The sequence below is a fragment of the Corvus moneduloides genome, chromosome 3 (genome assembly GCF_009650955.1).
Source record: "Corvus moneduloides isolate bCorMon1 chromosome 3, bCorMon1.pri, whole genome shotgun sequence".
NCBI lineage: Eukaryota > Metazoa > Chordata > Aves > Passeriformes > Corvidae > Corvus > Corvus moneduloides.
Genome location: NC_045478.1, coordinates 61,673,191 through 61,686,227, shown reverse-complemented (window position 1 = coordinate 61,686,227; position 13,037 = coordinate 61,673,191). Strand labels below are relative to the sequence as shown.

Genomic DNA, 13,037 nt, shown 5'->3' with positions numbered 1-13,037 from the left:
TAAATCACACAGATTGGACATTGATCAGGTTCTGAGCATCAGCTCACACCCCCGCATGCTCATGGCAAGTCCAGCATAGCTGCAGGGCTTCAGTCCAGTGTGTGCCTCTGAGGGGGCCCCTGTGTTATCTCTGTCAGGATAATGGTTCCCTGAAATGAAACTTCTATCACTTTCTGTACTAGGGATATTTAAGGGAGTATAATATCGAACTAAATGACCAGTAATTGGCTCATGAAATACGGAACATACAGGTAATCCTAGAATTTTAATGTATATGTAATTCAGACACTTTGCAGTTCTGGAAATCCCACCTGGAAATCTCATCAATACAAGCAATATTGAAATGAATGTACTGAAAGATACATTAGCATGTTAGCAAGCAGGAACAGTAAACTCTTATCACTGATAAATTTTCTAGCAGTTTGACTTTACTGGGACCCAAAGTTCACCAATAGGGTTTTTTATTACTATTTTTAGGAATTCTTATCAGAAAGTGAGAATGGGCAACAAAAGCTAAACCTGGTAGCATCCAAAGGAGAACTGCTGTGCTCTGTTTTACCAAAGGAAAAGGCTAAAGTTATCCAGGACAAATCTGTTATTGCTAAAGAGGACTGGAAAAATTTTATCACCACGCTCCACCAGAAGAAATCAGCATTGGAGGTATTGAACCAATCACAGTGAGGAAAGACTGGATCTGAATTTCCTCTTTGCTTCTGTTTCAAACTGCACAGTTTAGATTTCATATACAGCTGTGTTTATTATGTGACGGAACTAATAAATAGCTCGTTTCAAGAAGTCTTATGCTTCTTGTTGCATTTTACTTTTGTGTACTTCTGCTATCTTTATGACCTGATTTCACATTTAGTGGGTGTTTCATGAAGAAGGATGTTGTTCAGAATCAAAGACAGCAGTTGCTGAAATTCATTAGTCTCATCAAGTGTACTGGGTTACTAAAACACATGTTCTTTTTAAAAAACTGTTTTCACGTTTCTGACACTGCTGCTGATTGAATAGTCCCAGTACAGTGTGTAAATGTTGTCTCTCTTGTTGCAAATAGGTGAAATGTACTTATTTATTTGAGCTACTTTTTAAGTAAATGCCAGTGCCTTTCTCTGTTCAAAACTCACAATTCAACCAGTAGGTGATGAATATCTTAAAATCCTCAACTTTTTAAGATCATAGGTTTTAAGGTCAAAAGGTCTGGTCTGGAATTCCCTGCATAGCATAGGAGAGTTGAAGTTCCTAGGCATTCTTGTTTCAAACCAATGCTGCCTAGACAGCTGACAAAAAGTTTAACTATACTTAATGCATTATGTAGGAAAGCATTCCAAAGAAAATTGTCAGGTAGCAAGGACTTACCTTTCTTCATCTCAAGGCTGACATGGAAAGAGGATGTTCTCAGAGGTTAGTCTTCTTGAGTCAAGCATTTTTGTGTCTCATAGGCTTAGTTTTTGATTCTGATGTTTAAGTGATAAGGGTGTAGGTGAAAAGAAAACCAAATATGTCTGGGGGAAAAATACATTAAAATGTATAAAAATAACTAGGGCACCGGAGCTATGCTGTTCAAGTTTATATTCCATTTGATTTATTTCAGATGCTCTTTTATTAAATAGTGCAGAGTAAGCCTACAAGAAAAGTATGTAGGCATTGAAGGAATGGCTGCATAAGCTTTAATGCACACATTCTTATGACCAAAATTTTATACTAAAAAAGAATATAACCAGAAGTATTCCCCAGGATTGGGTTGAATTTAGACATCACCTAGAAGTAGTGGCAGCCCATATAAGGAGGGGTCAGTGTAAATGACTGAAGTCAGATGTTAGATAACTCATATCCCAAATTAGCCTTTATTCAGACTCCTTAGTTAGGCAAATTAGGATTAGATTGAGCCAAATCTCATAAAATCTATAAAGCTTTCCATTAAAAAGAAATTTGCTTCAGCCTCCCCTCAACTGTTCCCCTCAACTGTTGCTTCTATTTTGCTTTTTGAAAGTGTGCCCTATCAAACTTTTATTTCAGTATCTGTGGGATAGGAATGGGCTGAGCTGATGTAATTTATTTGAAGAGTTGTGTATTATTTGCCTACAATTATATATCCTTTTTGTGGGCTTCATCTGTGTCATGTGAATTAGTTATGCCCAGTGCATTGGGACTGTTCATAGAAATTTGTATATCTTCCCAGAACTTAAAGATCCAGATGAAGGACTTTGAAGCAACTGCTGAGCCTCTGCAAGAGTGGCTGACCACAACTGAGAAGGTAGTACAGGGAAGTAGCAGTCGGCTCCATGATCTTCCTTCCAAGAGAAGAGAACAGCAAAAGCTGCAGGTGACTTACAAGTGTTCTTAACACAGCCAGACTTTCCTGTCCCAGCCTTCTGGCCTCATTGATTACATACAAAAGCTTGATCATTCTAGCATCCTGATGTCTAAATAAGATGGGAACTGTTTTCAAGGTTTGCTGTCGATGATCCTGTTCCATCAATTTTTGTATCTTCACGTTCCTTACGACATGCTGCTCCATTGCTGTAACCGTATGGTGTGCCTTTCTCAGCAAGCTTGCCATATGTCACTTCTATTTTTCATGGCACCTTCATGCTTCTCTATTTCCTGCTTTCTTGCACCCACTCTTATTATTACTGTGCTTGTGCTTTACAGTCTGTCCTTGAGGAAATAAGCTGCCACGAGCATCAGCTCAACAGGCTAAAAGAGAAAGCTCAGCAGCTGTGGGAAGAACAAGCTGTCAGCAAAAGCTTTATGCGCAGAGTGTCTCAGTTGTCTTCTCAGTATCTTACTCTGAGCAATCTGACAAAGGTAATGCTCCCAATGTATGTGCTCTTGAGCAACTCCTTTGATGTATGTGGGGAAAAATAAAGAATCAAATGTGAAACACTGCAGTTGTCTTGCTTGCCTGCTCTATGACATGTCTGAGCAATTCTGTCTTTCACGTTGACTTTTAGGAGTGGAGAGTAAGGACTGTCAACAAAATGTATCTGTGATTTTTTTTTTATATTCTTTAAAAGTGTACTGATTAAGAAGTAAACCTCAACTGATTATACAATAATCAGACTTTATTTTGATTCTTTCAAGCACTGAAGACATTTTAGTTTTGTCATAAGTGGCATCTGAAAGAGGTATTTTTCAAAAATTAGTAGAGGTGGGGTTTTTTTAGAAAATATGGGATGCAGACAAGTAGTTATTTCATCTCATCCTATAATGATGATTATTTTGCCTCATCCTATAATGATAATTACCTCTTATGCTGCTTTTGAATGTTCAAGGGGAGGCATAGGCCAAATTCTAGACCATCAGATCATGAACTGAGAGTTAAACGTAACTCTTAGTTTTTTGAGTGGTGCTTCACACTTCACCACTTAATAGTTCTACCATTTCTCTTGTGTAAACAGATAAGAAAGCCTCCATATTGAGACTGTTATTTTTCTCAAAGTTCATGTCATGAAGAAGGCTTGATATAGGCTTACAGTTGCTACAGTAACTAGAATGATTAAGGATATAGAAAGTATGTTTTGGAATAACAATTCAATTCAGAAAGTATTTGTGTTTAAGGGATTGCTACTTTAGTAATTTCTACTTTTTCTGTGGAAGTAAAAACTATAAAGCATATCTGTGAGTTGCTGAAAATGATTGTATGTGTGGCCATAATAAATTTTCAAATCTGCAAAATGTCAAAGTGAAAGATGCATGAGTTACTAACAAAAGCTTATGTGAGCAGAACTTGTAGGAGATGTCAGGATGAGCAAGAGTCATCTAAGGTGCAGGATACCTATTATCCAGCCTATTAGAGAAATCCTGAAACCTTTTGGATAGCCATGGATCCCTCTCAGTAACTTCCAAAGCCTGTTACCCTGACTTGACTTTAGTTCTCTGTCACAGTGCGAAACACACTCTGCCCTGTATTCTTGTTCACCTCAAGCCTTTTAGCAATGCAACTTCAGCATTTGTTTCTGATTTGTATGAATGTCAGTGATTTTTCAGCAGAATGGTTATACCAATGAGAGTCATTGAGGAAAGCAGTTCTTTTCCAAATATTAACAAATATTGCTGCAGTAGTGTAACTTCTCAGGCTGAAATCTGGGTTTGCACTGGCCAATTTCACAAGTTAGCTTCCATTGCAACACTGCCATGGAGCTTAGATGTGATTTACCAGATGTTTAAGAAAAAGTGAAACCAGAAAACTGCAGCTTTACATTTAGAAAAAAAAAATACAATTCTGAAATTTTCGTTCATATTTTATGTTTGGAGAATTCATTTGTGTGTGTATGCAAAATTCATTCTGTGCTCAAGTGTACTTGTAATTATCAGTGTATGAAGCAAACTTCTGAGTTTAGTTGATGAGACTCATTCTAAAGTCCATGAGTTTTTATGGGGAATAGACAATCCTTTAAATAGCTGTTGGTGCTAATTGCGCTGTGAATTGCAGGAGAAAGTTTCCAGAATGGATAGGATTGTAGCAGAGCACCAGCAGTTCTCACAGAGTGTCAAGGACCTCCAGGACTGGGTTGCTGATGCAGTTCACATGCTGGATTCCTACTGTCATCCCACTGCAGACAAGAGTGTTCTGGACAGCCGTATGTTAAAACTAGAGGTATGGAAACAAGAGTCCAAAACCTGCTCTTTTTAGATCTATATGAAGAATACAAATATAGGATACTTAGTTGTTGCATATTAGTCTAATAACTGTTGTTCCAGACACTGATTTTTACTTTACTCAAAAATAATTATTCTTGTAGCAGAAAGAGCTCATTATTAGAACTTTTCTCTAAGAAATAAATAAGGACCGTAATGACATGGAGAACTGCATATATGAAAATTCTTAAAGTACTCATAATATGTTGGGTGGCTGCTGAAAGTTAAAGGGAAGAAGTAGGATAGTCACTTCTGTTAGTTTAGTATATTTCAATATATATTCCTGAATCTTACAGGTGATACAGCTGATTCAACAAATCTTTTCCTATAATTGTTTCCTTTTAAAATGGTGACTACAGTTAAGAAAATAGCATCTATTGACAACAGAGCACAATAGTGTTAAAGAGCACTATTTAAAAAACAATACTTCTCATTTTATTGATGTCTCAAATTTTGAACCAAAAATCCTGAAAGTTATAAGTATACATCAAAAAGCAGAAGATTGTAGCATAATACTAAAATTATGTTTTGGTTTTTGTTCATTGAGTCTTTTGGGTTCATGGTTTCAGGCTTTTCATGACTACGTAGTGTTAGAAACTCTGAGTTTGCAACTGCACAGCTCCAGGAGCTGAAGTCCCTGGGCTGGCATTGATGACAAGTTTTATTTGTTGATACCTTCATGTTTCAAAAGTACCCTGGAGTGGTAGAAACTGTATTTCAGCCATGTAGAAGATCTTTGTCACTATATCTTGTTGTCTCTATGAATGAATCCTCCTGGTTTCCATCTAAGTGACATTTCCTTTGGAGTATCAGCCTTTCCACTGAAAAGTACCTTCTCTGATACACTCTAAGTACCTGCACAGATTCCATGAAAACTTCCCTGTTAACTGAGGGGTCTTTTAAGAGCCTGAACCTACCCACTGAAAGTCAGTTTTGTTTGTGAAGCCCGGCTGTGAACCACACTGTCCATCTTCCTATTGGCTACAAGCTGCTAAATATGATCAGGTCATGTTCCATTAAAGCCAGTTAGAATAGTCATGCCCAGTTAATGATAAGATATATCCACTTGCTTCTTAGGGCCTGCTAGCAGTGAAACAAGAAAAAGAAGTCCAAATGAAAATTGTTCTGACAAGAGGAGAATCTGTTCTGCAAAATACTTCTCTGGAGGGATTACCAGTGATTGAAGGCCAATTGCAAAATCTGAAGGACAGCTGGGCTTCTCTTCTGTCTGCTTGTATCCAGTGCAAGAGGTAAAAAGGGCATGAGATACAGAATGATGCTTAGTAGCAAAGCACTGTCAAAACTTTTGAAAAGTAATTTTATTACTACAGGAGTCAAATTCATGTAAAATGATTGTATAGGCCAAACACTTCGGGTCTAGAGGTTGTGATATATTCATTTGAAGTAGAAGAGGGGGAGGAAACTGTGAGGGATCTAAGCTTAATTAACACTTATTGTCAATTTACTCTTAAAACTGGATTCCATGTTCATAATCTTGAATATTTTACTTTGTGTTGCACTCGATGCTTTGAAACCTTCTCAGAAATGAGAAGATCTTGTCGTGGACATTAGTGGTTGCTCTATCAAGATCATGTCTGGTTTTCCACTTGCTAGCATTCCAAAGAACATACTGTAATTACAGTGTCTAGTAGTGCTGCTCCTAGTGATAGAATAAAGAAATATAAAGGAAAAAATGGAGACTTTTTTGGTGGAGCATCAATAGTTGCAAATATTTCAAGTTAAAGAAACAAAGGTAATTAAACATTAGAATGCAGCAACTTTTGCCTGTATGCAAAGGGGGAGAAAATTTCTGATCCTAGGTCTTATGCTTTCAGTTGCAATTTATCTACTGAACTTAGAATGTGTCAGCTAGCTACATAAATTACAGATCTACTTAATATTTCAGGTTTGGAAAACTTTATTTCTCTTTATTAGTCAAAGAGTGCTCCTAGTTAAAACCTGTAGGATTTTAACAGACTGCTTAGCTTGTGATATATCTCTCTCATAAATATAGTCTAGCATATCTGTGTATTAGTATATCTTACTGCTTAAATAGCATGGGAACTTCCAATATCACAAAAACGATCTATCTTTTAATTACAGTCAACTGGAAGGAGCTCTCTCCAAATGGACAAGTTACCAGGAAGATGTTAATCAGTTTTCCAGATGGATGGAAAAAGTAGAAGCAAGTGTGAATGCTTCTGAAAGGCAGTATGCTGAACTGAGGGAAAAAACAGCTGCTGTCAGCAAAGCAAAGGTGTGTTTGATCTACAACAAACCATCAACAAGTCCATAACACCTTCTAGGCAGTAAAAAAAGCTGTGTAACTGCAAGATTAATCTGTGGTATTCTTTTAATGGTGGCCTTTCTGTGTTCTTCTCTTTCTATTTTGCAGCTACTCAATGAAGAGGTGTTGAGTTATAACAGCCTGTTGGAGACAATTGAAGTGAAAGGAAAAGGGATGGCTGAGCATTACATTGCTCAGCTTGAGCTCCAAGACCTTCAGGAGAGGTACAAGTTCCTCAAAGAAAGAACAAAGGTACAGTTTTTCTTCATAGCACTCCTTGTTTAGTTGGCAACAAGGAAAAAGTCTTTCCACTAATCATTTATTTTATAGTTCAGTGAGGATTAAGAGTTTGGGGACAGCTGTAACTTAATGTAACAGAAACCTGCTAGGGTGATTAATATATTTGTCTTTCTGTACTGAGCTTCAGATCTTTGCAGAAGGGTTCTGAAAATCAGGAGAATAGTCTGAGGAACTCCATGTCCAATGGTTCACTGACTTCAGCACAGATATAATTTTACCTATTGTGACTGAAAAATTGAAAAAACCTTTGAACCTTTGATTTCCGTAAGTGTATGTTTGTAATAAATTTTACCAGTCAGTTGTGTGATTCACAAATGGCTGACAGCTACAGAGATTTAATTATTGAACATAAACCTTATTAGCAAGACTGACTGTAATGACGCAAGTGTGGTAAGTAATACCTTTACTGATAAATATTGATATTGTGTATCTGGAAAAGATTAAGATATAGATAAAGATCGGGATGGGGTTTAGGGTAAGATATAAGGTAAAAAATAAATAATAAAAGCCCTGTCGATAGATTTAAAGCTAGGCGATTGTCTCCAGTTAACCCAAGTACTTCTGTGATAATTAAATAATGCCTAATGCATGCTCAGACAGCCAACTTTTCTTCAGGACAACAGTGTAGTAAAATTTAATTTTGTTGCCTCAGTGATGCCTTTGTCATGTAGAATGACAAAATTCAAAATTCAGCCAAAATTCAGTTTTTCGAACACCTAAGTGATTCACTGTTTTGTGGACCTCTCTTCCACAACTGCAAAAAATGCTCTGCTCTTTCTTTTGACCTTGTGTGAATAAAATTGATCAGGTTTGCTGGAGAGATACATAAGTCCTGGAAAGTGCTGGTAAATACCTGCTATTCCTGTTAGCATGGGGATTCTCTAGCCTTTACCTTTTTCTGCTGCATAAAGCTATCCAGGCTGCCTATATTGCTCAGGCTGAGCAACAACATGGGAACAATAAGAAATGGATGGTGGCTCACAGAGGCAAGAGTTCTGTACCTCTTTTCCCACGTAGCAAGAAGCATTCCTTCTTTCTCTTCCGCCTAATAGCCCAGATGACTGGTCTTCCCTATTCCCAGCTGTGGTGATGGTGTTAAGTGTCAAGAGTGCAACCAACCCTTAGAAAGTCAAAGTTCAAAGCAAGTAGCTGGAAAGTAAGAAATGCTCAAATCTTTTACTAATCCTTTGGCCAGGCAGGAAACCTGACAAGTTTCCTCAAGGGTTTATAGCCCACATCTGAGCAGCCCAAGGCTTATAATTCCCTAAGCCTCTGTTGGGAGGCAAGAAAACTGGTCTCTCTTTCCCCCTTCCTGCTTCTGGGCATGGACAGGCCTTGTAAAAAATGTGATAAAACTCCTGTTTTCCTCCTTTCTCCCACTAGACAGACCTGTTAGAAATAAAAGGTAAAGCAGACAGTAAGTTCATAGATTTATTAAAGTGTTTGTCTTTTTATGAGCCTGCTGCTCTCAGATGCAGCCTGTCTCCATCAGAACTTGATACCCCATTCCCATCATGTCTTAGAGGATGTGAATTGCATATAGTATATTTTTCTCACACTTACTAAGACTAATCTTGTGCTAATATAGGACACTTTTCCTTCTGTACTTCAGGTATGGTAATATTTTAGTGCTGGGTCACAAAATTATTGTAACTTGCTCACCTGTGTATGTACACAGATTTGTAGTCTGTTTTTTACTGTGCTCTGTAGGTACTGTCTGCAAATATCAAACCTAAGATAGTAGATACTCCTAACAGGAGATTCCAATTCCATTTGCAAAAAAAAAAAGTCATGCAAAGAAAAAAATGCAGTCTCTCAGCTCATATGCTTATTAATCACTTCAGCAAAGTTAAATTAAATTGCTATAAAAATCAAGAAGTCACAAACTTACATGAAGAACCTTTTAGGATAAGGATCTTTACCCTTATATGTGCTCCCTCTTTTCCCTGTAATTGATTAAGCCATCTTCAGAATCCAAGGACTCTTGAATTCTTGGAAAATTCAGCATCAGATACAAACTCTTCCCCTTGAGGGATGGCTGGGGTTTATGTTTTCTTGATTTGACAGTACACCAACTTATGTATACATATCTGTAAATATTTTAACATGCAGGAGGCTGTAACAAAAGCTGAAGGACTGCTTACCTTACACCAAGAGTACCAAAGAAATTTGAAGGCTTTTGAAGTATGGCTGGAGAAGGAACAGGAAAAACTGGACTGTTTATCACATATTGATGGTGATTCCCAGGAACAGGAGGCAACACTCCGAGATTTACAGGTACATAATATGTGACACCCTAAGAAAAAAAAAACGAAAAGAAAAAAGAAAATCAATCCTAATTGTAAAATAACAGAATAACATTTACTGCCAGACAAAAATTGTGTTGAGAACAACTTGGAATTGCATTATATATTAACATCTTGTTGCTCAAAAGTGGTTCCAGTAAAGGTAGTGGAAATATTGTTGGAAAGAAGTGTCAGGCCTTGAACAAAATCTCCAGGCATGCTAATCCTTTCTTGCAGATACTGAATTTGTGTTAGATACTGGTCTATCTCTTTCCTGTGTGTTTCATAAAATATGAAAAGTATTTTCATTGGTGTTCCATCTTTTTCTGCTCACAGTGCAGATGCACCTACTTTCAGGCAGTTCCAGCCATGTAGGCTGGCTCCCATAGCAAGGTGGGAAGACTACCACTGAATCACTTCACTGACAGCGAAAAGTGAACCTGTAGTACTTCAGTAATTCCCCAGTTATTATCTTAAGCTGACTTAAAATGCTTTAATACCTGTTGTTGAAGGAGCACAAAGTCTGTACTTGAGATATGAAATGTTTATTACCTTATTCAGGATACTGAGGAGGTCTTTGTATGATCAGGGCCTCTGCATATATTTCTGCTTATTGTAGTTACTTTAAAAAAGCCATTTTGAAAATCTGGATATGTATCTCAAATGAAATCTGAGATGAAACACAACTGTGTTTTGTTAAGGTAATTTCCTTGTTATGTTTTCTAATCAGACTGAATCACTTTGTACTTTCTGATTAAGTGCTAATAAGCATGAAAATGCCATACATGTCCAGAAGAGGATATCAAAAATTAGTCTGGAGTGTTTGTCCCAAACATATGTAAAAATAAATAGGTTTGTTTATTTTATAAGATTGAAACCTCTGTTTCTAAAGAGATTCAATTTTAGAATCAGTCTTACAGTCTGTTTGCCACATCTGGGAAGTTTTGAATTCATGCTGAATTTATGGTGAATGGATTGCATCCATCCCATGCTGGCTCAGGCAGCCGTTGTTTCAGAACTGATAAACTTGGCAGGAGAGCAGAGAATTTATTGCATGCTTGTCAATAATTTTCTGCAGTTCAGTTGTCAATAACTGTGATACTTGGTGTGCTTTGTAAGTGAGCATGCTGTCATTGGTGTTATCAGAGGAAAGACTCTCAATATATGTTTAACCATAGATAATTAAAGGGAATGCCCAGCTGTCATCAGAGGAACCAAGGGGGTTTTTGCCATGTATGAATGAAAGTTGTCAGTGTTGGGTATGTAACTGTGCCTCTGCCTTTACAGGAGCTGCAGGTCCACTGTGCAGAGGGACAAGCATTATTGAATGCTGCTGTCCATGCCAGAGAGGAGGTGATTCCCTGGGGTATTCCCCAGATAGAAGACAGAGCCCTGGAATCCTTACGGCAGGATTGGCAAGTTTATCAGCACAGGCTTTCTGAAGCAAGAAGCCAATTAAATGCCACTGTGAGCAAACTGAGATTAATGGAGAAAAAATTTCAAAAGGTTAATGACTGGTTAACAAACCTGGAGGAGAAAGTTGCTGTCAGGACTGGGAGGAGGTCTGGTAGAGCAACAAAGGAAATGCAGCTTCAACAAATGAAGGTAAAGAATATAGTTAAGGCATTCCTTAAACAAAATAGTATGTGAGGCTTCCATGTCAATTCCTGGTTGTGCTGTGAAAATGAGAGCAAGCTTTTCAGTTTATTCTGAGGTGGTGACTAAAATGATGGATCCAAGAGAGCTTTGTGCCTTCTGGATTGAGGGTCCTCCCATTTTACTGGTGGAGGTATGGCTATACCAGTGTTGAAATCTTGCAGGGAGATCTGTAATTCAAATGGTCTTTAGTGTGGGAAGATGTAACTGAGTACAAAGATAGGCACTGGAATGGAAAAGAATTAATAGGGTAACAAGAATAAAATGTGACCAGTTGTGTTATGAAGTCTCCACTGTGTTGATGTAATAATTCTCCTTTAGTCACTGCAAGGAGAAGACATGGTTCTGAATAAACACAGGAAGCAGATTTGAAGAATTCCGGCTTACGCTTTATAGTCATCTTTAAAACTTCAGGTGAAATCTATAGGAAGTCCAGATTGCATTTCTATTATTATTTTTGGAGGGGGAAAAAATACAAAAAGTATTGAATCTGTTGTAATGAAATGCAGTCCATTTGGGATGAGAATCTTTCCAGCATATTTTTTGTATTAACCTTCATCAGATTCTGTTTTATTTTCCAGTTGTAAATGAATATTTACAGCCATGTATTTGTTTTTCCTTTTCAATGATTTCCCGACTAAGTTGCAATTAAAATCCCTGTTAGTTTAAGATGTTTGAATCAGTCATATAAGTTTGATAATTTCTTTCCCATAGAAGTGGCATGAAGACATTACAATCTACAAAGATGATGTAGAGGAAGTTGGGATATTGGCTCAGCAAATACTAGAGGAAAATCTCACTGCAAGTAGAATGGGAAGTCAGGCTACACAGCTTACATCTCGCTACCAAACTCTTCTTCTTCATGTCTTGGTAAGTAATGAAGATTAATTCATTTTAACATCATAAATTGCAAGTAATGAAGCAAATACAAACAGGCTTTTGTGATTAGACTTAATCAGAGTTTATTAATTATTGTAGACTCAATCATATAACATTCATATGTGTACATACATGTAGGTTTCATTGGATTAAACTTACTACAGAAACATAATTAGGATAATGAAGTAAAATGCCCTGTCATTATCTTTTTTGATAGTTTCAGGAGAGAAATTCAGAATAAAGTATGCTTGAATGCTAATTGACCTCTGTAGAAATGTTTTCAGATTGCCACTGATACACATTAGTACAGGGAAAATTTGATTTGGTAAGGTGCAGTCTTCAGGTTACTTTAAGTAGTAGTTGCCTCATGGTACTGTAATCACCAATCATGATTCAAAGTTCAAAATGTGAGTACATTTTCAGTGTTTAGTTTTAGCTCAGTTTTGACGTTGGTGATTGCCATATGTACATCCTGACAAGAGCCCTGTAACAGTTATCCACTATTTATGGAAGAACTCAAAGCCTATATGTTTTTTCTTTGTATAATGGATTTTATTAATAAATAGAAATTTATTTTTATCTTAAACCAATAGCAGTGATAAACATCTGGGTGGTTCTTGTTTCTTCCCCCTACCCTTCGTATTTGTTTAAAGGAGCAAGTAAAGTTTCTGGAAGAAGAAATACGCTGTATGGAGGAGTCAGAATTGTCTTTTAGTGCTTACACAAATTGGTATGGAGCTACTAACAAGAACTTCAAAAATGTAATCACCAAATTTGACGTGGTTGATAAAACAGCAATGGAGAAAAAAGTTCAGAAACTAGAGGTACAGCTTTCTTAAATGCAATTTTTGTTTCTGTTCACAAAAAGGAGGCTGTATTTTAACATACATCTGCTGCTCAAAATTCTGACTTTACCTTGCCCAGAGAAGATAATGGGACAAGACCACACAGTATGGAACTTTCTGTTCTCATGTCTCATTAGATCA

The 13,037-nt window shown here is 37.1% G+C and overlaps 1 protein-coding gene across 22 annotated transcripts in view; it reads left to right on the top strand.

The window, feature by feature from the left end:
- The window catches only part of SYNE1 (spectrin repeat containing nuclear envelope protein 1), a 295,197-nt gene that overhangs the window by 149,911 nt on the left and 132,249 nt on the right, over positions 1–13,037 (top strand). For 21 of the 22 annotated variants that reach the window (XM_032101881.1, XM_032101882.1, XM_032101866.1 and 18 more), the window contains 11 exons: positions 478–660; positions 2,183–2,326; positions 2,656–2,811; positions 4,439–4,603; positions 5,722–5,894; positions 6,748–6,901; positions 7,040–7,183; positions 9,344–9,508; positions 10,804–11,121; positions 11,887–12,042; positions 12,705–12,875. In XM_032101881.1, the coding sequence (XP_031957772.1) occupies positions 478–660; positions 2,183–2,326; positions 2,656–2,811; positions 4,439–4,603; positions 5,722–5,894; positions 6,748–6,901; positions 7,040–7,183; positions 9,344–9,508; positions 10,804–11,121; positions 11,887–12,042; positions 12,705–12,875 (1,929 nt within the window). The remainder of the gene's footprint in view (positions 1–477; positions 661–2,182; positions 2,327–2,655; positions 2,812–4,438; positions 4,604–5,721; positions 5,895–6,747; positions 6,902–7,039; positions 7,184–9,343; positions 9,509–10,803; positions 11,122–11,886; positions 12,043–12,704; positions 12,876–13,037) is intronic. The other variant, XM_032101874.1, reaches the window with a different exon arrangement.